This window comes from Polypterus senegalus, chromosome 1, assembly GCF_016835505.1.
Source record: "Polypterus senegalus isolate Bchr_013 chromosome 1, ASM1683550v1, whole genome shotgun sequence".
Lineage (NCBI taxonomy): Eukaryota > Metazoa > Chordata > Cladistia > Polypteriformes > Polypteridae > Polypterus > Polypterus senegalus.
In genome coordinates, this window is record NC_053154.1 from 243152158 (window position 1) to 243179032 (window position 26875).

Sequence of the window (26875 nt, forward strand, 5' to 3'; positions counted from 1 at the left end):
TAGGATGTGAAGATAAGGGGAACTGTTGAAGTCAAGGCTGGACCTGGAAGTTACAGAAAATCTTTAGACTGGTCATATATGCAATATATGGCCCACTACCAAAGATCACAGAAGGGTTTAACTGTAATAAATTGGTGGATTTTCAGTATTATGGTGGTAGCCTTACAACTTGGCTTACACAAAAATTATCTGCTTTTAGGACTTTCCCATAACTGCATCACAATATGAGTGAGTTTGTTTTCTGTTTTAGCTTTGCATGCTTCCTTTCCTTCACTCAGCTTTTTCTTTAGCACTCACTTTATGTAGTACTAGGGTGTTATACCATGTTAGCCATTATGAATGTAGAGAAAATCCAAGCAAAATGACACTTTTTATTGACTAGCTAAAAGGATTACAATATGCAAGCTTTACATCTTGCCTGAAGAAGCGGCCTGAGTTGCCTCGAAAGCTTGCATATTGTAATCCTTCTAGTTAGCCAATAAAAGGTGTCATTTGGCTACTTTATCACTGGATTTGAATGTTTTCTTTTTCTCATTCAGGAGACCTTTTAGCTCCTTAGTAATCCAGGGTTTGTTGTTTTGAAAAGCAACATATCGTCTTAGTGGGTACCTCTGTGTCAAAACAGAGATTAATATAGTCTGTGATTTAGTGACAGTCTCTCAAAATTTTCCCCACTTAAGTCGCACATAATTTACCAGTCTGTCATTTTGAAGCAGTCTTTCATAGCCATTTCAGCCTCCACTTCCTCATTTTTCTTGTGGTCGCAGGTCACCATCTAATAAAACTGACACCCTTCATATCTTCTTTAACTCTGTGATGGCCTGAGCGGTTTTATTTATTTATTTATTTATTTTCCTGTCTCTGCACTGTGGTGTGCTGGACTGGTAACATCATTTCAAGAGAGGCCCACTGAGTCATCCACTATAGGACTTACTCTTGACCCCCTGGAGGTAGCAGTGAAGGAGAGAATTAAAACAGAACTGAGTGCCATTATGATCAATGCTGCACATCCTCTGTCTAAAACCAAGTACTTTCAGCCGAACAAATTATTCAGCTAAATTGTGTCAGACGATACTGGGGCCCCTTTCTACCAACTGCAGTACATCGTTCCTCATCGTGATTGTGACAACCAAGTCAGAACTCTTCTTTCTTTTGAATTGTATTGGTTTGTCTTTCGAGTGTGTGTTCAGACCAAAAGTGTGTGTGTATTTAATTATTCACCTAATTTATTTATGCATTTATTTATTTAAGGAGCTTCTGTAAAAAGCCATATTTCCCCCAGGGGACAAAGAAAATTCTGTCTGCCTATCTATGCAAAACTATGTACAACAACATTTATTTATATAGCACATTTTCATACAAATTATGCAGCACAAAGTGCTTTACATGATGAAGAAAGAGAAAAAAGCCAAAATAAATAAAAAATAGGAGGGAACACTAATTAACATAGAAAAAAAGTAAGGTCTGATGGCCAGGGAGGACAGAAAAAAAAAAAACTCCAGTCAGCTAGAGAAAAATAAAATCTGCAGGGTTTCCAGGCCACGAGACCGCCCAGCCCCCTCTAGGCATTCTCCCTAAAATAAATGACCTCAATCAGTCCTCATGGTATTCAGGGTTCTCATGGAAGAACTTGATGATGACGGTCATGTGGACTTCTGGCCTGTTATCTGTCAATGTAGGGACATCACAGTGCTTTGATAAGGTGGTAGTGGTGGTGCAGATCGCCACCACAGAAAACCGGAAAAAGAACAGAAGAGGGCTAGTACAGATTTTGGAGCCACCATGAATAATCATGATTAATCCTGATGCTCTGTGTATTCAATTAATTAAGATGAAGCTATGAGAAAGCCAAGTTAAAGTAATGTGTTTTTAGCAGTGTTTAAAAAGCTCCACTGTATTAGACTGACGAATTCCTATTGGCCAGCTATTCCAGATTTTAGGTGCATAACAGCAGAAGGCTGCCTCACTACTTCTTTTAAGCTTCGCTCTTGGAATTCTAAGCAGACACTCATTTAAAGATCTAAGGTTACGATTTGTAGTGTAAAGTGTAGACATTCTGAAGTATAAGATGGTGCAAGATTATTTAAGGCTTTGTAAACTATAAGCAAGATTTTAAAGTCAATTTTAAAACTAGAGAGATGTGCTCGCATTTAATTTTCCTAGTTAAGATTCTAACAGCTGCATTCTGCACTAGTTGCAATCGATTGATTTATTTTTTGGGTAGCCCTGAGAGGAGAGCGTACAGTAATCTCGTCAAATGATAACAAAAGCGTGGATTAATTTCTCAGCATCTTGCAGTGTTATAAAGGGTCTAACTTTTGCTATATTTCTTAAGTGGAAAAATGCTGTCCTAACAATCTGATTAATATGTGATTTAAAATTCAGGTCAGAGTCAGTAGCTACCCCAAAATTCCTTACCTCTGTTTTGACTTTTAATCCTAATGCATCAAGTTTATTTCTAGTAAACTCATTATATCCATTATTGCCAATCACCAAAGTTTCCGTTTTCTCTTTATTTAGTTTGAGAAAATTACTACTCATCCATTCAGAAACACAAATAATAAGTTGTGCCAGTGAATCAAGAGTCGGGTTCGTCAGGTGCTATTGATAAGTACAGTTGTGTATCATCAGCATAGCTATGGTAACTCACGTTATGCCCCGAGATAATTTGACTTAACGGAAGCATGTAAATCGAAAAGAGCAGCAGTGGAACACCATATAGAATATGCTGTGTCTTTGAAGTATAATTACCACAACTTACAAAGAATTTTCTAACTGCCAGGTAGGATTCAGACCAATTTAAGACACTGCCAGAGAGGCTCACCCATTGACTAAGGCGATTTCTAAGAATATTGTGATCAATGGTATCGAATGCAGCACTCAGATCTAAGAGGATGAGAACAGATAAACAGCCTCAATCAATTTTCCTATCACTAATAAGATTCTTGATGGAAAACGTCTTGTTGGTTAATACTCTAACATTTAATAGAACCATATTTAATGTTTCGGAAGAGCAGAACTGAATTGTATGTGTGTTATGGGTATTTGAGATAGAAATTAAGTTATTTTTTATTAGCGCTGCTCTGTGCATATTTTTTATTTAATCTATAATCAGTTTTTATAGTTTTAATGCATTGTTCATCTAGAGGTGTAATAATAATTAAATTATTTGTATTTATGCCTCACTGCCTAGATTTTTTTACATGCACTGAAGTTAGTTATTAGTGTTAATGCAGTGCACTTTTGAGGAAGATTTTCTTACTGAAATATCACAAGCATAACGGAAGGGGTTAAAAGTAAAAATAGAGAGTCTAGAGAGACTAATTACCTTAGCAATGTTTTCGGAGAGGACCCAGCCGCCGAATCTATTTGGAAGCAGACCATCCTGCTTGAAGAAATGCGGCCTCTCCCAGAAGAGGTCCCAGTTGTCTGAGTCCCATGTTTTGACTCTTGCGGAAACCTTTCAGCCAGATGTTTAACGCCAGCAGACTTCTGTAATACTCGTTTGATTATCTAACGAGAGGTAAGGGACCCGAGATGAAAATTCTTGCAACTGGGGTCCTCTCCTTTGTGGCTTTAATTAGTGCTGCGAAGTCCGCCTTGAGAATCTCCGACTGTCGGTGTCTCACGTCGTTAACCCTGGCGTGTATCACAATGAATCCCTGCCCTGTTCTTGTGCCTCTCGAAGACTGTCGGTGCACGTCTCATAACATCTCGGACATGAGCACCAGGTAAACAAGAGACAAAAGATTTCTGATTAAGGCATGCGATGTTTAGGTTTCTTACGAATGAATCACCAATTACAAATATATCACCCGGGGTTGAAGGCAAACTGGGGGGCGCGGAGGGTCAAACTGGTTCTGGGTGGAGATGCTTGCCTGTGCCTGTGCTTGCCTTGCCTGTGCCGATGAAGGTTCTAGCCTTAAACCCCCGCCTGCATAGCTGAAACGGGCTGGATTCTTCATCGTTGCCGATGATGAGGCACGGGGGTGAAGCTCACTTGGCCTTGAAAGTAAGCGTCACAACATGAAGTCAGTATTACCGAACTGCAATTTACTGTGACGATTTCTGATGTCAGGGAGGATTTTTCCAGCAGATCCCTCAGGTGCCTCCGTCTGGACAGGAATTTCTGGATCTGGATGTTGAGAGCCTGGAGTTCTTTGACAATGTGGTTCATCTCCCCGTTGGTCTTTGTTTGCTTCTGCTTCGTGCCCTATGAAAGAGAGAGTGAGAGAGCAAAGGTGTTAGGTCTTAAGTATAGATAAGCCAAATGTGTTTTTCAACAAAGTATTGTGGAACTATTAAACAGATTGTAAATGATTAATTATACAGCCACAAAAAAGTACTCTGAGAAAAATAACACTTTGACCATTCAGCATGTAGTGAATCTGTTCTGGATTGTATGACAGCCAGTGGCGCTGGAAATAAATGGAAGAAATTGTGGATATGGCTAAATGCGAAGTTCTGCAAGCTAATGTTTCTGAGTCAGTGGAAGAATTGGAGATTAAAAGAGGTTGGATGTTTTGGCAAGGTAACATTTTTAAATGGAACTCAAAGTCAAGTCAAGTTGGTGAGCATGCACTGGTACAGTGCGTTGCCGCACAAACCACACGGTGAAACAACTCGGGATCCCAATTTGCAACCCCCCAGGCAGACACGTGGTCCAGTCGCACCCACTAGAAAAGACCCTCTATCTGCCGCAGTCAGGTGTTATGTGGACGACCACTTGGCCTGGTCATGCCCCTCAGGTCCCCAACAATGAGGATCTTACGAGCCGGATCACCCTCGGGGAAATGCACCACATGGCCATAGTGCCGTAACTGACGCTCCCTCACAATGCAGGTAGTGTGCCTCATTCAGGACTCCATGATCAACTGCTCATTCGACACAAAGTCAAACCAACGGTTCCCAAGACTTTTATGGAGAGGCACAGTAGCAAACGAGTCCAGCCTTCGTCTCAGGTCACTAGATAGCGTCCATGTCTCGCAACCATGTAGCAAGACAGGAAGCACCAGGACTCTAAAGACTTGAACCTTCGTCCTTTTGCATAGATATCGGGAGCAACCTCATGACCCCCCATGCTCTTCCAATCCGTCAACTAACTTCAAAGGAAGAGTCACCAGAGACATTAATGTCACTGCCAAGGTAAGTAAACCTCTCAACAAGTTGAACACTCTCTCCGCAAACAGACACACTGCTGTTGGCTGTGCCCAAAGGGTTGTTAAAGGCCTGGATCTTGGTTTTTATCCAGGGCACTCGCAAGCCCAGACACTCAGACTCCTCACTCAGTTGCTTGAGCGCCCTGACCAGAGCCTCCATTGACTCCGTGAAGAGCACAGCATCATCATCAAAGTCAAGATCCGTGAATCTTTCTTCACCAACAGATGTCCCATAGCCACTGGACCCCACGACCTTGCCCAACACCCAGTCTATACAAGCATTGAACAGAGTAGGAGCAAGAACACACCCCTGACGAACCCCAGAATCAACTGGGAAAAACACAGAGGTTCTGCCTCCACTCTGCACTCACAGTACCAGTGTACAGGCCAGTCATGATATCCGGCAACCTCAAAGGAATCCTGCGAACCCTCGGGATGTCCCACAGGACAGCTCGATCAGCTGAGTTGAGTGCTTTGCGAAAATCGACTCGAAATCAGCCATAAAATACTTAACAGGAACATAAGGTTAAGGTTTGAATTTGTTGAAAACATGCATTTTATGTTAAGATGGTGGAATAATTCTGGCAAAGACTGTAAGTATGATTGTGGGATTGGGGAAATCCATAAATCAAAAAGAGGGACTCTTTAACTGGCTACATTTTGAAGCTGATCTTTGTGAAAAAAAGTTTGTACTATGCATAAACTGACAGTTTGTACTATGCATAAACTGACAAGGATTACCTTAGATTCTTTGAGGCATGCGTTATGTGTCTCATCAGAAGTGCTACCCTAATGAGGACATTTGGCCTATAGAAGCATGCAGACTGTCATTTTTTTTCAACTTATTTTAACTAATACAATGTTAGGTTATAAGTGTGTATTGGGGCTCCATTTTGGAAATGGGCCAGAACAGTAATTTTAAGTGTCATTTTTCTTTTAGCCAAACTGCATCTGTTGTTATTATTAAAACTTAAATGTTTTCAGGCAAGCCATTTAGTTCACTCTGAACAGACAGATTCTTATGCTACTCAACTTTGATTAGGCACTGTTCTTGGGAATATATGTTTAATGATTGTTTTAATTCTTTTCATTGTCCTTATCTGCATTAACAATTTGTGGATTTATGATTAAGATAAGTCCTCCCTCTCTCTCTCGCTCTCTCTTAAATTTTAAACAGCTGCTTGAACGCCTGCCTCATCTTTGCATGTGTTTACAACACCCATATACTGGTGTAAGACACATGGCAGCACGATGTGTGGGGATTCTTAGCAAAATTGCTACCACAGAAACAATGAACATCTTTCTGGAGAAGATTCTTCCATGGCTTGGGGCAATTAATGACAACACCAAGCAAGAAGGTGCAATTGAAGCAATGGCGTGTATCCTTTTTATTTTATTTTTAAATAGTTTTTAAAACGCTGCTGAATGTGGTATGTACTGATTGTTTCTGTACAATGAACTCTAAATAGTAGATATGATGTATTTTTTTAGGAATTTTTGGACATAGTGATAAAAAAATGTTTACAGAAAGAAGAGCTAGGAGCAGGAGAAAATTGTCTACACATTGCTATGTTTTTACCAAATGTGAACAGTACAAATATACACAGACAGATATGGATGTATTTTTGTTTTAATTTCTCCTTTTTCTTTCTCCATTCTGGTTATTTGCCTTAATATTTTAAATACTATAGGTGTTATCGAGCAGCTGGATGTAGATATTGTACCATATATTGTGCTTTTGGTGGTTCCTGTGCTTGGTAGAATGAGTGATCAAACAGACAGTGTGCGTTTCATGGCTACACAGTGTTTTGCTACACTGATCAGATTAATGCCACTAGAGGTAAGTTGGGAAAGAAAAGTATGGTAATGATTGGATCTCTCTCTAATTCTAGGAATTTATTTAATGTTTAGAGGTTTTCAAAAAAAAAAATCTATCATGGGTTTATATACTGTATGTACTGTACTAGTGCTGGGAATCAGCACTGATGTCCCAATTATTATCTTGACTGAATTAGTGTACACTGATATTTTCAGTGGTGACATTTTTTTAGAAATCACTGCATAGAGAATATTAATGTGACAAATTTCAGTAACACTTTATTTGAAGGGTGTCTACATAGTGACTTCATAACATATGCATCTCTTATATATTTCTCTTCTGGAGGAGGAATAGGAATCGAGAATTGCCATGTGGACTTTGTGTGTGTGTTGGGGGGGGGGACCGGGTTTGAAGAGAAAGCAGGATGAACCAGAAGAGAAATATATATGAGATTATTGAGCGCAAACTGATCGCTATCCAAAATTCTGAAACAATCTTCATTCCCAGAATCTCTCTCCTTCCTTCCAACACCAATCTCCCTTTTAAATTTAAACGTACACAATTCCCACTCGGACTCGCCTTCTCCATGACTATCAACAAGTCCCAAGGACAAACGTTTACAAAGATTTGCGTTAATCTACAACAACCAGTCTTCAGCTACGGTCAGTTGTACGTGGCTTTTTCTAGGGTTAGATCTTTTCGACTCATTATCTGTCATCTCCAGCAAAACACCTATTCACAACTGTGTCTTTCAAGAAGTATTTCTTTCTTCTTGATTTCTGAATTCCTTTCTCACCATTTTCAATTCCTATTCTTACACCACCGTATGCTATGGCGGGAGTCGGCTAGTAATATATTATTGGGGAAGGGGTCCTTGTTTTAATGCAGTGCATTGAAATCTACCTTATAAAACATCTATATTATCTTGCGAATAATTTTGTTATAAAATAATCCCGTTGGGCATTTAAAATAATCTTGAATTAGTCTAAATTAAAGATACAGTGGGAAGACTTCTCTTTCCATAATTCTTCAATTGCTCACGTGTAGCAGTCAAATAAATCAGTCTCGAAAACATGTCCTCTGACAAAAAGCAAACATTTTTGACAGTGGCGGCATTGAATGAATGGAACATAAAAGAAATAGAATTGGCCATCGTGACTGATAATGCCAGTATTATGGAGGTACTGCAAGTCGGCAGCTTTGAGCATGCTGCTCTGAAAATTTCAACAATTGCACACTTGCTTTGTCAGGTGAAGTGTGTTGCAAATGTTTTCCATCGTAACAGTACAGGTCTCTAGCCACATGCTTAAAGAGAAGCAACGTTTGTTTGACTTACCAATACACAAACTTGTGATTGATGTAACAGCGCATTGGATATGCTAGAAAGGAGTTTGGAACAACAAGTCATCTCAGCATCTCTGCATAAAGACAGTGAAGTTGCTGCCGGTGTGACTGGCAAGCAGCATGCTTGTCTGTAACACATCCGCTACAGGGGTCCAGTCATTTTTAATGTGCGATTGTCACAGGAATCTGCTGTCCTGGATGTTCATTTGTCCACACATCTGATTTAAGTGTCAAAGATGCTGATTTCATTTCATTTTTCCTTAGATCTTTCAACATTGAAAAGAAAAAAAAATCACACAATGCTCTAGCCTACTGATCATTAATAGGACCGAACTGTTAACTTGATACTGAAAAATATATAATGTACACATTTTCTGTTTGGTTTTTATCTGGACACACTCAAGATGATTTAGAGCCTTTCTGGAATACATTCCTTCTGTTAAATAGCTTTGCTAAGATCATGTTCCATTTTAGGAACTGTTTCCTTTTATCCTTTCAGGATGTTTATCTGGCATTGATTAGGCTGCCATCCACTGTGTTAATTACCTTTTACACTTACTTTGCATCAGCAGTCATTCTTGAAAATCTTGATGCTGTTACAGCTAAGGATGTTAAACTGTTTAGTAGGCTTTTAGGTGATCAGTAATTTTTTTTTTCTTTCATCACTGCTATGCCTTGATGTACCATTGACATTAGGTTTGCAGTGTTTATGCTGTAATGAAGCCTATCATCGTGAATGACACAGACCAGTTGGCTATTTTAAGGACAGTTGCCTTTTTAAAATTACTTTAGCATGTGATTGCAGCCTTGTTGCTTAATTTACATGCTTATTTTTAATAACCTGACTATTATATAATTTTGAGAGCAGTGTGAAGGAAACTGGGTTTGTTTGAAACCAGATGGCAGTCGTAACTAGTAATTAAAAGCTTTTGCATCCTTGCAACTGAATTTATTGTAATGCTATTACTGTAGATTGTCTAAAAACTTATATATTTATATTTTAATTTTCACAATATCTTAGCCAAGAGTTTCAGTGACAAGACAGGTGCAACAGCATTTAATTCACAAATAAATTACATAGAAGAGACTTCTTTTTTCATACCTGAGTCTCCTGTAAATGTATATGTATATTCTCTAAAGGATTCTAACTTTAATACAAACTGATAAGTAATAAATTTTAGAAATCCTGTTAAAGAAAATTAAACTTCCTTATGTATACTTTTAGTACTGCTTTATTTGAACAAAGTGTTCTATTCTCCTGGACTTATTTGCCCTTGTTTTTGCTTCATTTTTCAAAAATGCTTTAGGTACTCCATAATTAAATATTAGCTCTTCTTTGTGAAAATAAAATTGAGCTAAATAGAATAAGCTTGTACTTCATTGTTGCAAGTATAATGCAGCAAGAAAAAAGAGAAAAGGCTTCAACCAACCACTTGACGCGATATGTTAAACACAATAATATGTGTTTGTCTTTTCTATAATATATGGTTTCTCTATCTGATTTCTGAAAAATCTTCATCCATGGCAAATGGTGGTTATGATGTGTGGGAATATTTTTAATTGTATTGTTCTGTACTATAAGAACCACTACCTCCCTACTGGAAAAGTAGGTAAAGGCCTCTTTTACCAAGTAATCTAACAAGGATTTGGTGTTTCTGAAGCCAAAGGGTATGGTTCGGTATGACGACGACGAGCACTACTCCATGAAGGTGCTTGTCTGTTAGTCAGGTGCTGTGGCAACGACAGAGCTTGTAATCATGTTGGCATGTTTTTGTGGCTTTTGGGTGAGTTTTTGAAGTTAAAAGAAGGAATTTAAAACTGGACAAAAATATTTGGTTGAAAATTTTTTTTTATTTTTTTTTTTTTACATTAACCCATACAAAGCAATTAAATCCCAAAGAACTCAATGAAGTAATATTTAATGTGTATTAAAGTAACACATAGCATGAAAAAATAAACTGACTCCTGAAACAGTAGATGTTTATGTTGGATGATTAGTCACGAGGACTCCTTCATCTGTTAATTTTCAAACCTGCTTAACCACTTAAGGGTCATGGTGCCAATTCCAGTAGCATTGGACATCTGCTGCCTGCCAGCTCAGGGTAGCCAAAAGAATTCACTGAGGACAATTCAAAATTGCACGACTTTGAGGAGTGAAAGAATAACCATAAATTGTGAGGAAACTGCAACACAACTGTATTATAGAAGCAGTAATTACTGTACAGTACTGCAAGTTTTTTGCCGAATGACAAGAGAATAATATATCATTGAAATAACATTTATTTGTACACCTTTTTTTGTATAACACCAAGTCTCAGTGTCTTTAAAACAGAATAGCTGAGACACATTTCTAGGTAGACTCTGGCCTCTTTTTCTCAGAGTGCAAAGGACAGTGGATATTAAAAGGTGTGTACAGCCACATTTTTGGCATAAGTTAGCTTGCTTCAGCCCTCCATCCCCTATTATTTTGACAAGTTCCAACATAGAAAATAGTGCTGGACTTTTTGTTCCTCATTCCTGGCTTGCCCTATACAGCCTTGCCTGGTAAAATGTGTCTTAAAATGAAAGTGTGAATGCAAAAATTTAACAGAAAAATATTAACCCTCTCTGTCCTGCTGTGAATAAAGTGTATAGTATCATGTTTAGTGCACGTACATTAACTGATCCCGCTTACAAGCTGCTTGCAAAGCAGATATTAATTTTTTTTACAGTGTTGCCGCTTATACATGACATTTTTCTACCACACCCCAAATGCATCCATTTTTATTTGCAGCTTGTGGAGTTTTCTTTCCCAAATTTCTCTCTGATTGCATTAGAGATTTACTGGCTTAGTACTTTGAGCTGAAGACACAAGTGGTGACTTTCACATAGATATTCCGTGTTTAGCATAACTTGATAAATAATAATAATAATTCTTTTTCCTTTATATAGCACTTTTCTCACTCCTTTGCATACTGAGTGGGGAACCACTTCAACCACCACTAATGTGCAGCACCCGCCTGTATGATGTGATGGCAGCCATTTTACACCTGTGCACTTAATACACATTATTGTTTTGTTGATAAGAGAAGGGAATGGTTGAGAGACACTTGCAATAGTTTTTTTTTTATCCTGCAGGAATGCTTATAGTATATGCACAGCTATAAGAGACAGCACAGTTTGTGTGTTTATTCATATCAGTTGGAATTAGGCTATTTTAAACTAAAAAACTATTAAAAGGTTCAGTTTGCAGCCATTTAACTGTTTTATGAGGTTTAAAGTAGACATACTTAGCAAGCTGCCTCCTTGTATACACACAGTGCTTCCTGTTCTGATTATTGCTAGTGCTTGTGTACAGTACATATACAATGAGACTTTGGTGATGAAATAGATGCAGCATTACAGACTACTGGAATGTTCCCTAAAAGTCAGAATGCAATGTGCTGCTATGCTACTGTTTGCAAAGCAAGAAAAGTGAATGGCCAGAACTGCTTACTAGTTTACCCTAAGCCCTGTAATGGTGGATTAAGCATTTTGTTCTCTATCCATTTTTTGCTTAATTTAAAAAATCTGAAAAATAAAAAGGTAAATTCTGGGTTGAAAAAGAAGATTGTATGGATTCATACAGTGAAATAAGGAATTAAAGTTGTGTTAAGCAAAAACAAGTTGACATCTTTGTTGTGAAATAGCTTTAACGTCAAGTTAGCCATTCTCGTTTTAATGGCTTTAGACATTTGCATTGATGTTTCTAAGAAATCCATGCAGGACTGAGAGGGAAAAAACATACCAATATAAATGAACATTTAAATGCCCTGTTTTTTAATAATATGGTAAACTAGTGTAGTTAAGAAATTATATTAACCCCATTTTATTTTGGTTTCTTATCAGGCTGGGATTCCGGATCCTCCCCATATGTCTGAAGATTTAGTTAGGCAAAAAGCCAGGGAACGTCATTTCCTAGAACAACTTTTGGATGGGAGGAAGTTAGAGAACTACAAAATCCCTGTTCCTATCAAAGCAGAACTTAGAAAATATCAGCAGGTATAAGACCTTTATTTCAATATTCTGTACTGTAGCTACATTCAGCATGTTGATTTTCTTTGCTTAAGTAGTGATTTATTTTCAGTATGATTAATAACCTCCTTCATTAAAGCTATAACAAGGAGGTGCAAGATCTATCAGTACTTTTTATATATATATATATATATATATATATATATACACAAATAAAAGACAAAGCCCTCACTCACTGACTCATCACTAATTCTCCAACTTCCGTGTAGGTAGAAGGCTGAAATTTGGCAGGCTTATTCCTTACAGCTTACTTACAAAAGTTGGGCAGGTTTCATTTCGAAATTCTACGCATAAGGGTCATAACTGGAAGCTATTTTTCCCATATAATGTAATGGAGTCTTGAGTTGGAGATGGACGCGGGGGGCGGAGTTTCGTGTGACATCATCACACCTCCTACGTAAGTACGTACAGAACAAGGAAGAACTCCAGCGATGAGCACAAAACGCCATTTCACAATTGAGAAGGCAGAAAAACATTATGAAGCAAATGATGCATATGCGGAAACAAAGCACGGCGTGAACCGTAAGTTTATATTAAATTAAGTTCATAGACAGGCTGCCACTAGCGTTTGTAATTTAGTGCCTGCCCATATAAGGCCGTCCATCAGCGGCAATCCAATACAAACACTGCCTAAATATTCACGGTGAAGGACTGTGCTTATGCAGAGGAAGATGAGATGGTCAGGGTGGTGTTTGGCACAAACTCATTGAAACTGCGAGAGAAAGTTTTAAGTGCGGGTCTTAGCTGACATTACACGAGATGGCACCAGTACAGCTGGGAACCTTCGATGCAAGAACACCAAGCGGCTCACGTGAACTGACGCAGTGCACAGACAAAAAGCAACAGTTCCAAAGAGTGCTGAACAAAAACCGAATTACACAATTGAGAAGGCAGCAAAAAAATATGAAGCGTCTTATACATAGAATCATATTCATAAGTGCAGCTACTGCGGAAACAAAGCACACGGTGGAAAAAGTGAATGTCCTGCTAAAGGAAGACAGTGTAAAAAAAACCCGTGCATGCAGTTTGTCACATCACAGATAAAAGGAAGGCGAGCTGTTTATTGATGCAGTAAGGAACTAATCGATGAATGAAACCTCTTATCTTTACAGCGATTGACAAACACGGAATGTAACTTGAACACATCCTACAAATACGAGCCTGATTGAAAGAAATAATGATAATCAAATCCTTGATGACAGCAACATTCAATAACACTCACAAAACAATTACTGTATATTGACAATCATGTTACGTTATTTTTAAAATGTTCCCTTTTCTTTTCATAACTTCTACTTCTCCACTGCGATACGGGTATATATATATAAATGTATATATATACCCGATCTACAATACATACTTTAGCATAGACAAGCCACACGCTGTGGCTAATTGTAGAGTCTTAAGCCTCTAACGCCGACATTCGAGGTTCGATTCGAGAGGGTGTACTGACTATGTACTGTACCCGATTCATTTTACCTTCACATCTCCTTGGTTTGGGACGTATGAAAAATATTAGGTTAACGAGAATCATGTTACGTTATTTTTAAAATTTTCCCTTTCTTAGCACAAGCACAGCTGAGAAGCTTCATGCATGTACTCCATAACGCGTTAAAAATAACGCATTTAATCACACTTTCAATTCCAAGCAAACGGAACTTTTGTCAATGCATGATTTCCTGGTACATCCATTACACTGATGCACACATCACAGCTACAAAAATGTTAGAGTCGGAATAAAGCGTTCCTACGACTGATCATTTCGACTACCCGAGCGAAGCCTTGATAAAAGCATGGTTTTGTGCACACTGAAAAGCAAGCAAAATTAGATGCATTACAGAAAGCGGACTTTGTGGCTCTTACTGGGGATCATTGGACTTCCGTGACCGTTAGTAATTCTAAATACATCTAATTACAAAATGTTCAATGATCACACTGTTTTAGCCTAATGTACAAAATAATTTTGGCTAATGTTACTCAGAGTTTAAAGAGTAAGCTGGTCAAATTACCTTTTATGTTTCTGACTTATTTTTTTAAGAAGAAAAACTGCACTTTATGGTGAAATTTTGGTTATTATTATTTAAAGACAATACTATTCTGAAAATGTACTTAAAGTACTTAAACTACCACTTTATTTTTAAGTCTGCCCAATTTTAACCAGGGATGATATTTTTGTTTCTGTTTTGAATTCAAATGCAGTTTAAAAGCTTTTTTTCAGAAATTAAAACAGCTTCAGTTTACAATATTCATGTCCATGTCTATTATTTGATTCTGTAAGCCCACTAAAACCGTTTTAAATAAAAAAAAAAACATTTGCGATTTGGGGCAAATTCGTGTCGATTACATACGATTAATCAAGATTAATTCTTACACAGCCTCTAATTAATTGGATTAATTTTTTTAATCGAGTCCCACCCCTAATATATATATATGTAGATATATATATGTAGATTTGTATATATATGTGTATATACAGTATATATGTAGATATGTATATGTGTGTGTGTGTATATATATATATATATATATAACTGTATACAGTATATATGTGTATAGATGTGTGTATATATATATATATATATATATATATATATATATATGCCAGCAACACTCATGACAATTACAAAACAATTACATTGACAATCATGTTACGTTATTATTAAAATGTTTCCTTTTCTTTTTACTTCTCGCTGCCAATGCAGGTATTTTTATATATATATATATATATATATATATATATATATATATATATATATATATATATATATATATATATATATATATATATATATATATATATATATATATATAAATAGATAGATATGACAACAACACTCATATCAATAACAAAACAATTACATTAACAATCATCTTACGTTATATTTAAAATGTTTGCTTTTCTTTTCATAACTTCTTTAACACACTACTTCTCCGCTGCGAGCTTGGTATTTTGCTAGTATATATATATATATATATATATATATATATATATATATATGCACACACACAGTGGGTACAGAAAGTATTCAGACCCCCTTCAATTTTTCACTCTGTTATATTGCAGCCATTTGCTAAAATCATTTAAATTAATTTTTCCCTCATTAATGTACACACAGCACCCCATATTGACAGACAAAAAAAGAATTTTTGAAATTGTTGCAGATTTATTAAAAAAGAAAAACTGAAATATCACATGGTCCTAAGTATTCAGACCCTTTGCTCAGTATTTAGTAGAAGCATCCTTTTGAGCTAATACAGCCATGAGTCTTCTTGGGAAAGATGCAACAAGTTTTTCACACCTGGATTTGGGGATCCTCTGCCATTCCTCCTTGCAGATCCTCTCTAGTTCTGTCAGGTTGGATGGTAAGCGTTAGTGGACAGCCATTTTTAGGTCTCTCCAGAGATGCTCAATTGGGTTTTAATCAGGGCTCTGGCTGGGCCATTCAAGAACAGTCACAGAGTTGTTGTGAAGCCACTCCTTCGGTATTTTAGCTGTGTGCTAAGGGTCATTGTCTTGTTGGAAGGTAAACCTTGGCCCAGTCTGAGGTCCTTAGCACTCTGGAGAAGGTTTTTGTCCAGGATATCCTTATACTTGGCCGCATTCATCTTTCCCTCGATTGCAACCAGTCGTCCTGTCCCTGCAGCTGAAAAACACCCCCACAGCATGATGCTGCCACCGCCATGCTTCACTGTGGGAACTGTATTGGACAAGTGATGAGCAGTGCCTTGTTGTCTGCACACATACCGCTTAGAATTAAGGCCAAAAAGTTCTATCTTTGAGTTTGCTAAAAGACACCTGAAGGACTCGGAGATGGTGAGAAATGAGATTCTCTGGTCTGATGAGACCAACATAGAACTCTCTTTTTATATATATATATATATATATATATATAATATAAAGCTAGTCCACTGTTCGCGACCAGGGACGGAAACCACACTGTTCCTCCTGAATCCGAGGTTGACTATCCGACGGACCCTCCTCTCCAGAACCCCGAATAGACTTTTCCAGGGAGGCTGAGGAGTGTGATCCCTCTATAGTTGGAACACACCCTCCGGTCCCCTTTTTAAAGAGGGGGACCACCACCCCGGTCTGCCAATCCAGAGGCACTGTCCCGATGTCCATGCGATGTTGCAGAGACGTGTCAACCAAGACAGTCCTACAACATCCAGAGCCTTAAGGAACTCCGGCGATCTCATCCACCCCGGGCCCTGCCACCAAGGAGTTTTTTTGACCACCTCGGTGACTTCAGTCCCAGAGATGGGAGAGCCCACCTCAGAGTCCCCAGGCTCTGCTTCCTCATTGGAAGGCATGTTAGTGGGATTGAGGAGGTCTTGAAGTACTCCTCCCACCGACCCTAACGCCCGAAGTCGAGGTCAGCAGCGCACCATCCCCACCATATACGGTGTTGACACTGCACTGCTTCCCCCTCCTGAGACGCCGGACGGTGGACCAGAATCTCCTCGAAGCCGTCCGAAAGTGTTCTCCATGGCCTCTCCAAACTCCTCCCATGCCCGAGTTTTGCCTCAGCAACAACGAAGCAGCGTTCGCTTGGCCTGCCGGTACCTATCAGCTGCCTCCAGAGACCCACGGACAAAAAGTCCTATAGGACTTCTTCTTCAGCTTGACGGCATCCCTCACCGCCGGTGTCCACCAACGGGTTCGGGATTGCCGCCACGACAGGCACCGACCACCTTGCGGCCACAGCCCCGTCAGCCGCCTCAACAATAGAGGCACGGAACATGGCCCATTGGACTCAATGTCCCCACCTCCCTCGGGGCGTGGTTGAAGTTCTGCGGAGGTGGGAGTTGAAGCTACTTCTGACAGGGGACTCTGCCAGCCGCTCCCAGCAGACCCTCACAACACGTTTGGGCCTACCAGGTCTGACCGCATCTTCCCCACCATCGAAGCCAACTCACCACCAGGTGGTGATCAGTTGACAGCTCCGCCCCTCTCTTCACCCGAAAGTGTCCAAGACATATGGCCGCAAGTCCACGACACGACCACAAAGTCGATCATCGACCTGAGGCCTAGGGTGTCCTGGTGCCAAGTGCACATATGAACACCCTTATGCTTGAACATGGTGTTGTTATGGACAATCCATGACGAGCACAGAAGTCCAATAACAAAACACCGCTCGGGTTCAGATCGGGGCCATTCCTCCCAATCACGCCCTTCCAGGTCTCACTGTCATTGCCCACGTGAGCATTGAAGTCTCCCAGCAAAACGAGGGAATCCCAGAAGGTATGCCCTCTAGCAACCCCTCCAGAGACTCCAAAAAGGGTGGATACTCCAAACTGCTGTTCGGCGCATATGCACAAACAGTCAGTACCCTTCCCCCCACCGAAGGCGGAGGGAGGCCACCCTCTCATCCACCGGGGTAAACCCCAATGCACAGGCTCCAAGTCGGGGGGCAATAAGTATGCCCACACCTGCTCGGCGCCTCTCACCGGGGGCAACTCCAGAGTGGTAGAGAGTCCAGCCCCTCTCAAGGAGATTGGTTCCAGAGTCCAAGCTGTGTGTCGAGGTGAGTCCGACTATATCTAGCCGAACCTCTCGACCTCGCACTAGCTCAGGCTCCTTCCCCTTCAGAGAGATGACATTCCACGTCCCAAGAGCCAGTTTCTGTAGCCGAGGATCAGACCGCCAAGGTCCCCGCCTTCGGCCACCACCCAACTCACACTGCTCCCAACCTCCTTGGCCCCTCCCATAGGTGGTGAGCCCATGGGGAGGAGGACCCACGTTACCTCTTCGGGCTGTGCCCGGCCGAGCCCCATGGGTGCAGGCCCGGCCACCAGGCGCCGCCATCGAGCCCCACCTCCAGGCCTGGCTCCAGAGGGGGCCCGGTGACCAGCGTCCGGGCAAGGGAAAACGTTGTCCAAAGTTTTGTTCTTCATCGGAGGTTTGTTGAACCGCTCTTTGTCTCATCCCTCACCTAGGACCAGTTTGCCTTGGGTGGCCCTACCAGGGGCATAAAGCCCCGGACAATATAGCTCCTAGGATCATTGGAACCCGCAAACCCCTCCACCACGATAAGGTGATGGTTCAAGGAGGAGTATAATAATGCATTATATTTCCTTTTCCTGAATTAAAAAATTGTGATAACATGTTTGTTTTTTTTTCCCCCAAATGAAGTTATCTGTAGAAAATTTTATTCTTGGCATCCTTTGCCTATTAGAGTTATCTGGCATCTACACTTCTGACAAAGAATAGCTTATATTAAATTTTATTAATTCAAGCACAAAATCATTTAAATTGCAATGAATTAATTCTTCTGATAACCCTTGCAATTCTAATTTATTTTCTGCCGTTTCCTAGGATGGAGTTAACTGGTTGTCTTTTCTCAACAAATACAAGTTACATGGTATTCTGTGTGATGACATGGGTCTTGGAAAGACTTTACAGTCTATTTGTATTTTGGCTGGAGACCACTATCTCAGGTAATAAATAAAAAAAAATTGCAGAACATTTTTGAGGTAGCAGTATTTTTTTTCTTCATCAGTCTTTTCACTGTATTCCTTTTTTTTATGAAGGGCTCAAGAGTATGCCAAGTCTAAAGCAGCCGACTGCAGCCCCCTGCCTTCTTTGGTAGTTTGCCCTCCGACACTGACAGGGCATTGGGTAGATGAAGTGGGGAAATTTTGTTCCAGAGAATACCTGAATCCACTGCATTATACAGGGCCTCCCACAGAACGAGCAAGGTACCTTCTTGGATGCATACTTCATTTTTTTTTTCCAAAGATTGATTAAAAAATGTAGTCCTTCTTCTGTCTTTCACATGTCTTATTCATAGCTTAAAAACCTTTTAATGCTTAGATGTGCAGTCCAGTGGTTAAGCAACTGAAATGAAAAACACAGTTCTATGTGTTTAATACCTGCTCTGAATTACAAACTTACTGGTTCTCCAATTAAAGAAATGTATAAACAACCACTAAATTATTTTAGGATGATAATTATGCTACAAAATATAAGTTTTAAGTTCTTTCCCATTTGTAACTTGAATACTAATTCATTGAATTATGAATGCAGATAGTTGCAGTGCTGATCCATTTCTGTAGGTGGGTAAATGTGAATTGACAAAATGAACTGGATTGTGCTGCTGTTTGGTATTTTATATTGCTTTATCTGTTAAAAATTTCAGAAAAACTATGTAATCATGTGAAACTTTCTTGAAAATTTAGTGCACATATGTATATAATTGCAGTAAAATGAGAACTGGCATTCTTATAGAGTGGACAATGTGGTTAGTCCTGCTGCTTCAAAGGTCTAGGAAAACTGGGAGGTTTGGAGCTTGCGGAAGAGTGTCCCAAAGCAATCGCAGTCTCCCAGGGCTGTAGCAGTTCGCCGTATAAGCACATCCAAAAAGATCGCAGACATGCTATAAGTGCCTGCCGTCGATGGGTGATATAAGGAACATTATAAAGATCCCGCTACAATAAATAACAGCGCTGTTGCTTTTTTAAGCTGAATAAAGCTGGTGGTGTTAAAGTAACAAGACTGAGCTTCGTGTTTTGGGGCGCAAGATGGGGACTCGCACTTCAGAGCACACACGTGTGCGCGCACACACACACACACACACACACACACACAGAGTCACATTGATGTAGTATGTAGGAACACAATTTATAATATTAGATACAGATGCTTATGGTGACACAGAGATTTTTTTACCACCAGTTTTTTCATTTGGTCATTAAGGATACAAAGTAATAATTGTTAAATGAGAAATGTTTATTATGGACATTTAATTATTACTATTCAATGAAATTATATAAAAAAGTATTGTAAAATTTAAACTTTGTGTTTGGTTTTTGTTTTTTTTTATAAGAAAAATGTGTGTATGTTTATATAGATTATAATGAATATTATGTAAAATACTGTGTTACTCTTGGTTCTGAAGACAGCTACTGTATGTATTTGTGAATACGGGGGTACATGAAAACTAGTTAAGCACATGCTCAGAGGTACAGTCAACATTGTATAGGAGCTGTCAGAAGCACTTCATATGTAAATATATAGTGATAAAGATACAAGTGAGTCTTCTTTAAATGCTGTGGATTTATCTAGTTTAAGCCATAACTAATATTCAGTCATCACCAAGTCCTAAAAGTACAAAAATCCATCTCCAGGTGATAAAATACCATATGACAGATCGTACTTGAGATTCAAATCAAATAAATATATTGATATGGTTATGAAAGTATTATTTGCAACTGACAAATGAAGATTGGACAAATTCCCTATCTAGAGTACACTTGACTGCAAAGACGGGTCCATGTAACCAAGGTATATTCAACAGTAACAGTAATATCTGTTAATGTTTGCTGTTCGTTTGAAACCAAGATAAAAAAAGATACTATCAACATTTATAATTTTCTTAGTTGCATCTATCATTGTATTACCTTTCTTTATTAATAATTATTTCAAATTGAAGGTGTTGCAGATGTCAAACAGATATCTTACTGTGCTAGTAAATTAACTTTGTATTTTTTAAATGGGCTTAGTGAATTAATTTTATAAATAAGGCTTGTCTTGACTAGTAAGTGATACTGCATCTGATTCACTGATTTCTGTTTTAGGCTGCAGCACCAGGTGAAAAAACACAATCTTGTGGTTGCCTCTTATGATGTTGTGCGAAATGATATTGACTTTTTCAGGTAATTTATTAAGTAAATACTGATTAAATTTGAGGAGCTAATCTACATTGAAATTAAAGTTAACAATCCAACAATCAATTAAGGTTGTAGTGTTATGATTTATGGGTGCTTTGGTGCATCTGGATCCAGATAACATGCCACCCCAAGGGAGCTATGAATTCTTCAGGAGTATGCCAGTCCCTCAGCCTCTGAGCAAAAGCATAAACATGACAGGTCATCTAGCAAGGCAATGATCCAAAATGTATACTGTAAAAATACTTTTTGTATTTTTAGAATTGCCTAGTTAAAGTACAGTCATAGATCATAGTAGGAAGATATAACAGGACCTGAAACATGCAGTTCATTCTCAAAAAACAACTACTCCTAAAGACAATCTGTAGGAATGGAGCAACTTGTATCTGCATTGTGTGTAGATATTGATGAAATAGCTTTAAAATCTGATTGCAGCTGTTGCCTTTGAATTTGATGTTGCCTCCTTTTTTTAGTCCAAGACAGCTTGTGTCTTTTTAGTCAGAAGACTGAGAATTTAGTAGTGTTTCATAATACTGTTATTTGCTCACTCAGGGTCTCTTATGCAGCCTTCAATATTTGACAGATTTTGAGCCTGAACTGTTCAGGCAAACACCCATTAAACTAAACAAATGTGTGTTTTTTGTTTTGTTTTCACTCAGTATAATCTAAGTGGATATTAATATACCTGCTAAAAATTCACAAACCTTGTCTATGCTACTGAAAATTTTTGTTTTCTGAAGCTAACTTGATGTCTTCCTCATTGACATAGCACATTCAATGGTGGTAGCTCCTTCAGATTGGGGAATAGGTGTTAGTTACATGGGGTGGGTTATGGCATATCTCTCGATCCACAGTTTTACAGAATAGTCTTTGCAGTGTTACCAGGTTCATAATCATAAACCAAAAAGTGGATTGTTGACTGCTTTCCTTACCTGTTTTTTACAATTGCCTGCTGCAAACACCAAAGTAGCATAATACTGACTAATTAGGTTGGTCTTTTCAGGCATGTAATCACTATTTCTTCAACGTCGTAAAATGTTTTACTTTTCTGTCACTGGCCTTGACCTTTAAATTTGGAGAGTCCCCATGTTTCCATTGTTTCAATTGCTGTTTGGACTCTGGGTCATAGTGATGTTTCCCGTTGTAATCCCCAGTTATGAAATGGTAATACCTTGAGATCCCCATTGGACTATTGGATGCTGTAATGCTTCACACCACATTCTGGGCCCTGTAACACTGTAACATACAGAGTTCAATTTTCTTTTTTATTTTGTTGCTGAAGAATAGATTCATCCATACCATAACTGAGCCCACTTTCCAACGACTTGCTCCAAAGTGACATCTTCTTCTGATGCTGATATCAGAAGAGGCTATCCAGATATTAGCTCATCTTAAAAAGTTGTCACAAATCTTACTCTTGTCTGGGGTATATGAAGGGAATTTATCTTGCTACACAGACAAAATGAGAAAGGTGGGGATATTTTTGTTCAACAATAGCACAATATTGATTTTGTTTTAAGTTTCTTTGTTGACATGGTTCTGAAGTAAAATACATACACAATAAACTGCCAATCTAAAAAAAGTATGTATATTTTAGTACACAAGAGCAAACCTTTGGCCACTTGTAAAATAAGCATTGAAGAGTAGCCCTTTCAGATTCAGTCTCAAAACATTTTGAACATCCCTCATATGTAGTGTATATACTGTATGTGCATTTTCTGTGTTGTATTTGTGTATATATAATCTATACATATATATATACACACAGTGCATTCGGAAAGTATTCACAGCGCATCACTTTTTCCACATTTTGTTATGTTAACAGCCTTATTCCAAAATGGATTAAATTCATTTTTTTCCTCAGAATTCTACACACAACACCCCATAATGACAACATAAAAAAAGTTTACTTGAGGTTTACGCAAATTTATTAAAAATAAAAAAATTGAGAAATCACATATACATAAGTATTCACAGCCTTTGCTCAATGCTTTGTCGATGCACCTTTGGCAGCAATTACAGCCTCAAGTCTTTTTGAATATGATGCCACAAGCTTGGCACACCCATCCGTGGCCAGTTTCACCCATTCCTCTTTGCAGCACCTCTCAAGCTCCATCAGGTTAGATGGGAAGCGTCAGTGCACAGCCATTTTAAGGTCTCTCCAGAGATGTTCAATCGGATTCAAGTCTGAGCTCTCTGGCTGGGCCACTCAAGGACATTCACAGAGTTGTTCTGAAGCCACTCCTTTGATATCTTGGCTGTGTGCTTAGGGTCGTTGTCCTGCTGAAAGATGAACCGTCGCCCCAGTCTAAGGTCAAGAGCGCTCTGGAGCAGGTTTTCATCCAGGATGTGTCTGTACATTCTTGCAGTCATCTTTGCCTTTATTCTGACTAGTCTCCCAGTTCCTGCCACTGAAAAACATCCCCACAGCACGATGCTGCCACCACCATGCTTCACTGTAGGGATGGTATTGGCCTGGTGATGAGCGGTGCCTGATTTCCTCCAAACGTGATGCCTGGCATTCACACCAAAGAGTTCAAACTTTGTCTCATCAGATCAGAGAATTTTGTTTCTTATGGTCTGAGAGTCCTTCGGGTGCCTTTTGGCAAACTCCAGGTGGGCTGCCATGTGCCTTTTACTAAGGAGTGGCTTCCCTATAGGCACTCTACCATACAGGCCCGATTGGTGGATTGCTGCAGAGATGGTTGTCCTTCTGGAAGGTTCTCCTCTCTCCACAGAGGACCTCTGGAGCTCTGACAGAGTGACCATCGGGTTCTTGGTCACCTCCCTGACTAAGGCCCTTCTCCCCCAATAGCTTAGTTTAGATGGCCGACCAGCTCTAGGAAGAGTCCTGGTGGTTTCGAACTTCTTCCACTTACGGATGATGGAGGCCACTGTGCTCATTGGGACCTTCAAAGCAGCAGAAATTTTTCTGTAACCTTTCCCAGATTTGTACCTCGAGACAATCCTGTCTCGGAGGTCTACAGACAATTCCTTTGATTTCATGCTCGGTTTGTGCTGTGACATGAACTGTCAACTGTGGGACCTTATATAGACAGGTGTGTGCCTTTCCAAATCATGTCCAATCAACTAATTTACCACAGGTGGACTCCAATTAAGCTGCAGAAACATCTCAAGGATGATCAGGGGAAACATGATGCACCTCAGCTCAATTTTGAGCTTCATGGCAAAGGCTGTGAATACTTATGTACATGTGATTTCTCATTTTTTTATTTTTAATAAATTTGCAAAAACCTCAAGTAAACTTTTTTCACGTTGTCATTATGGGGTGTTGTGTGTAGAATTCTGAGGAAAAAAATCAATTTAATCCATTTTAGAATAAGGCTGTAACATAAGAAAATGTGGAAAAAGTGATGCACTGTGAATACTTTCCGGATGCACTGTGTGTGTGTGTGTGTATGTATGTGTGTGTATATATATATATATATATATTCTTTAAAGAAACGTTTATTTTGTTTTTCTTTTTCAGTAACATTAAGTTTAACTATTGCATTCTTGATGAGGGCCATGTCATTAAGAATGGAAAAACAAAGCTTTCAAAAGCAGTAAAGCAGTTAACTGCCAACTACAGGGTTATTCTTTCAGGAACACCAATTCAGGTAAAGATGCTTTTTTATTTTTAGAAAAACCATCATTGAGGCAGTACACGTTGTCTTTGAGAGATAAGCAAAATCCACTTAGATCCTGTAAATATTAAGTTTTTTGCTATTGTTGAAAGTCTGTCACACCCAACCATGTTTTCACAAGTAGTATAGCAGAAATGCTAGTTTTATGGTTCAGTATTCGTTATTTGTCATGGTTTAAATGCATCAGGATTGGTAGCTACAGTACTGTTTATGATCCAGCTGTGTTTTTTTTTTTGGGTAGAATAATGTGCTGGAACTTTGGTCGCTGTTTGATTTCCTAATGCCAGGATTTCTGGGTACAGAACGCCAGTTTGCAGCTCGATATGGGAAACCAATTTTGGCAAGCAGAGATGCTAGAAGCTCATCAAGGGAGCAGGAGGCAGGCAAGTGCAATAACATGACTGTTTTCTGAAACATGCTACATCATTAATCTGAGAAAAGAACTGCAGATTAATAACGTTTACTGTTTTTACTGTTTACTTCTGAAAGGGGTTCTTGCAATGGAGGCTTTGCACCGCCAAGTCTTGCCTTTCCTTTTGAGAAGAATGAAAGAGGATGTACTGCAGGATCTGCCACCCAAAATTATTCAAGATTATTATTGCAGTCTCAGTCCTTTACAAGTAGGTATTTAACCATCCAATGCATAACTTAGAAGTTTACTTTAAATTGTCAAATATGTCATCATAAATGTGAAAGAATAAGAATATACTTGTATGTTTTAATCTGAAGCCCAAATAGCTATGTACAATAATTAATACAAAGAAGTACAAAGATTGCACTTTATACGTTATCAGTGTGTTTGTATACATATAGTGCATCCAGAAAGTATTCACAGCGCATCACTTGTTCCACATTTTGTTACAGCCTTATTCCAGAATGGATTAAATTCTTTTTTTTCCTCAGAATTCTACACACAACGCCCCATAATGACAACATGAAAAAAGTTTACTTGACTTTTTTGCAAATTTATTAAAAATAAAAAAATTGAGAAGCACATGTACATAAGTATTCACAGCCTTTGCCATGAAGCTCAAAATTGAGCTGAGGTGCATCCTGTTTCCCCTGATCATCCTTGAGATGTTTCTGCAGCTTAATTGGAGTCCACCTGTGGTAAATTCAGTTGATTGGACATGATTTGGAAAGGCACACACCTGTCTATATAAGGTCCCACAGTTGACAGTTCATGTCAGAGCACAAACCAAGCATGAAGTCAAAGAAATTGTCTGTAGACCTCCGAGACAGGATTGTCTCGAGGCACAAATCTGGGGAAGGTTACAGAAAAATTTCTGCTGCTTTGAAAGTCCCAATGAGCACAGTGGCCTCCATCATCCATAAGTGGAAGAAGTTTGAAACCACCAGGACTCTTCCTAGAGCTGGCCAGCCATTTAAACTGAGCGATCTGGGGAGAAGGGCCTTAGTCAGGGAGGTGACCAAGAACCCAATGGTCACTCTGTCAGAGCTCCAGAGGTCCTCTGTGGAGAGAGGAGAACCTTCCAAAAGGACAACCATCTCTGCAGCAATCCATCAATCAAGCCTGTATGGTAGATTGGCCAGACGGAAGCCACTCCTTAGTAAAAGGCACATGGCAGCCCACCTGGAGTTTGCCAAAAGGCACCTGAAGGACTCTCAGACCATGAGAAACAAAATTCTCTGGTGTGATGAGACAAAGATTGAACTCTTTGGTGTGAATGCCAGGCGCCACGCTTGGAGGAAACCAGGCACCGCTCATCACCAGGCCAATACTATCCCTACAGTAAACCATGGTGGTGGCAGCATCAGGCTGTGGGGATGTTTTTCAGCGGCAGGAACTGGGAGACTATTCAGGATAAAGGGAAAGATGATTGCAGCAATGTACAGAGACATCCTGGATGAAAACTTGCTCCAGAGCGCTCTTGACATCAGACTGGGGCGACGGTTCATCTTTCAGCAGGACAAGGACCCTAAGCACACAGCCAAGATATCAAAGGAGTGGCTTCAGAACAACTCTGTGAATGTCCTTGAGTGGCCCAGCCAGAGCCCAGACTTGAATCCGATTGAACATCTCTGGAGAGATCTTAAAATGGCTGTGCACCGATGCTTCCCATCTAACCTGATGGAGCTTGAGAGGTGCTGCAAAGAGGAATGGGCGAAATTGGCCAAGGATAGGTGTGCCAAGCTTGTGGCATCATATTCAAAAAGACTTGAGG

The 26875-nt window shown here is 39.4% G+C and overlaps 1 protein-coding gene across 2 annotated transcripts in view; it reads left to right on the forward strand.

Annotated features, from left to right (window-relative positions):
- The window catches only part of btaf1 (BTAF1 RNA polymerase II, B-TFIID transcription factor-associated), a 106060-nt gene that overhangs the window by 64727 nt on the left and 14458 nt on the right, over positions 1 to 26875 (forward strand). For both annotated transcript variants that reach the window (XM_039770800.1, XM_039770811.1), the window contains exons 24-32: positions 6337 to 6538; positions 6851 to 6999; positions 12190 to 12342; positions 18692 to 18813; positions 18907 to 19074; positions 20953 to 21030; positions 24533 to 24662; positions 24931 to 25072; positions 25179 to 25309. In XM_039770800.1, the coding sequence (XP_039626734.1) occupies positions 6337 to 6538; positions 6851 to 6999; positions 12190 to 12342; positions 18692 to 18813; positions 18907 to 19074; positions 20953 to 21030; positions 24533 to 24662; positions 24931 to 25072; positions 25179 to 25309 (1275 nt within the window). The remainder of the gene's footprint in view (positions 1 to 6336; positions 6539 to 6850; positions 7000 to 12189; positions 12343 to 18691; positions 18814 to 18906; positions 19075 to 20952; positions 21031 to 24532; positions 24663 to 24930; positions 25073 to 25178; positions 25310 to 26875) is intronic.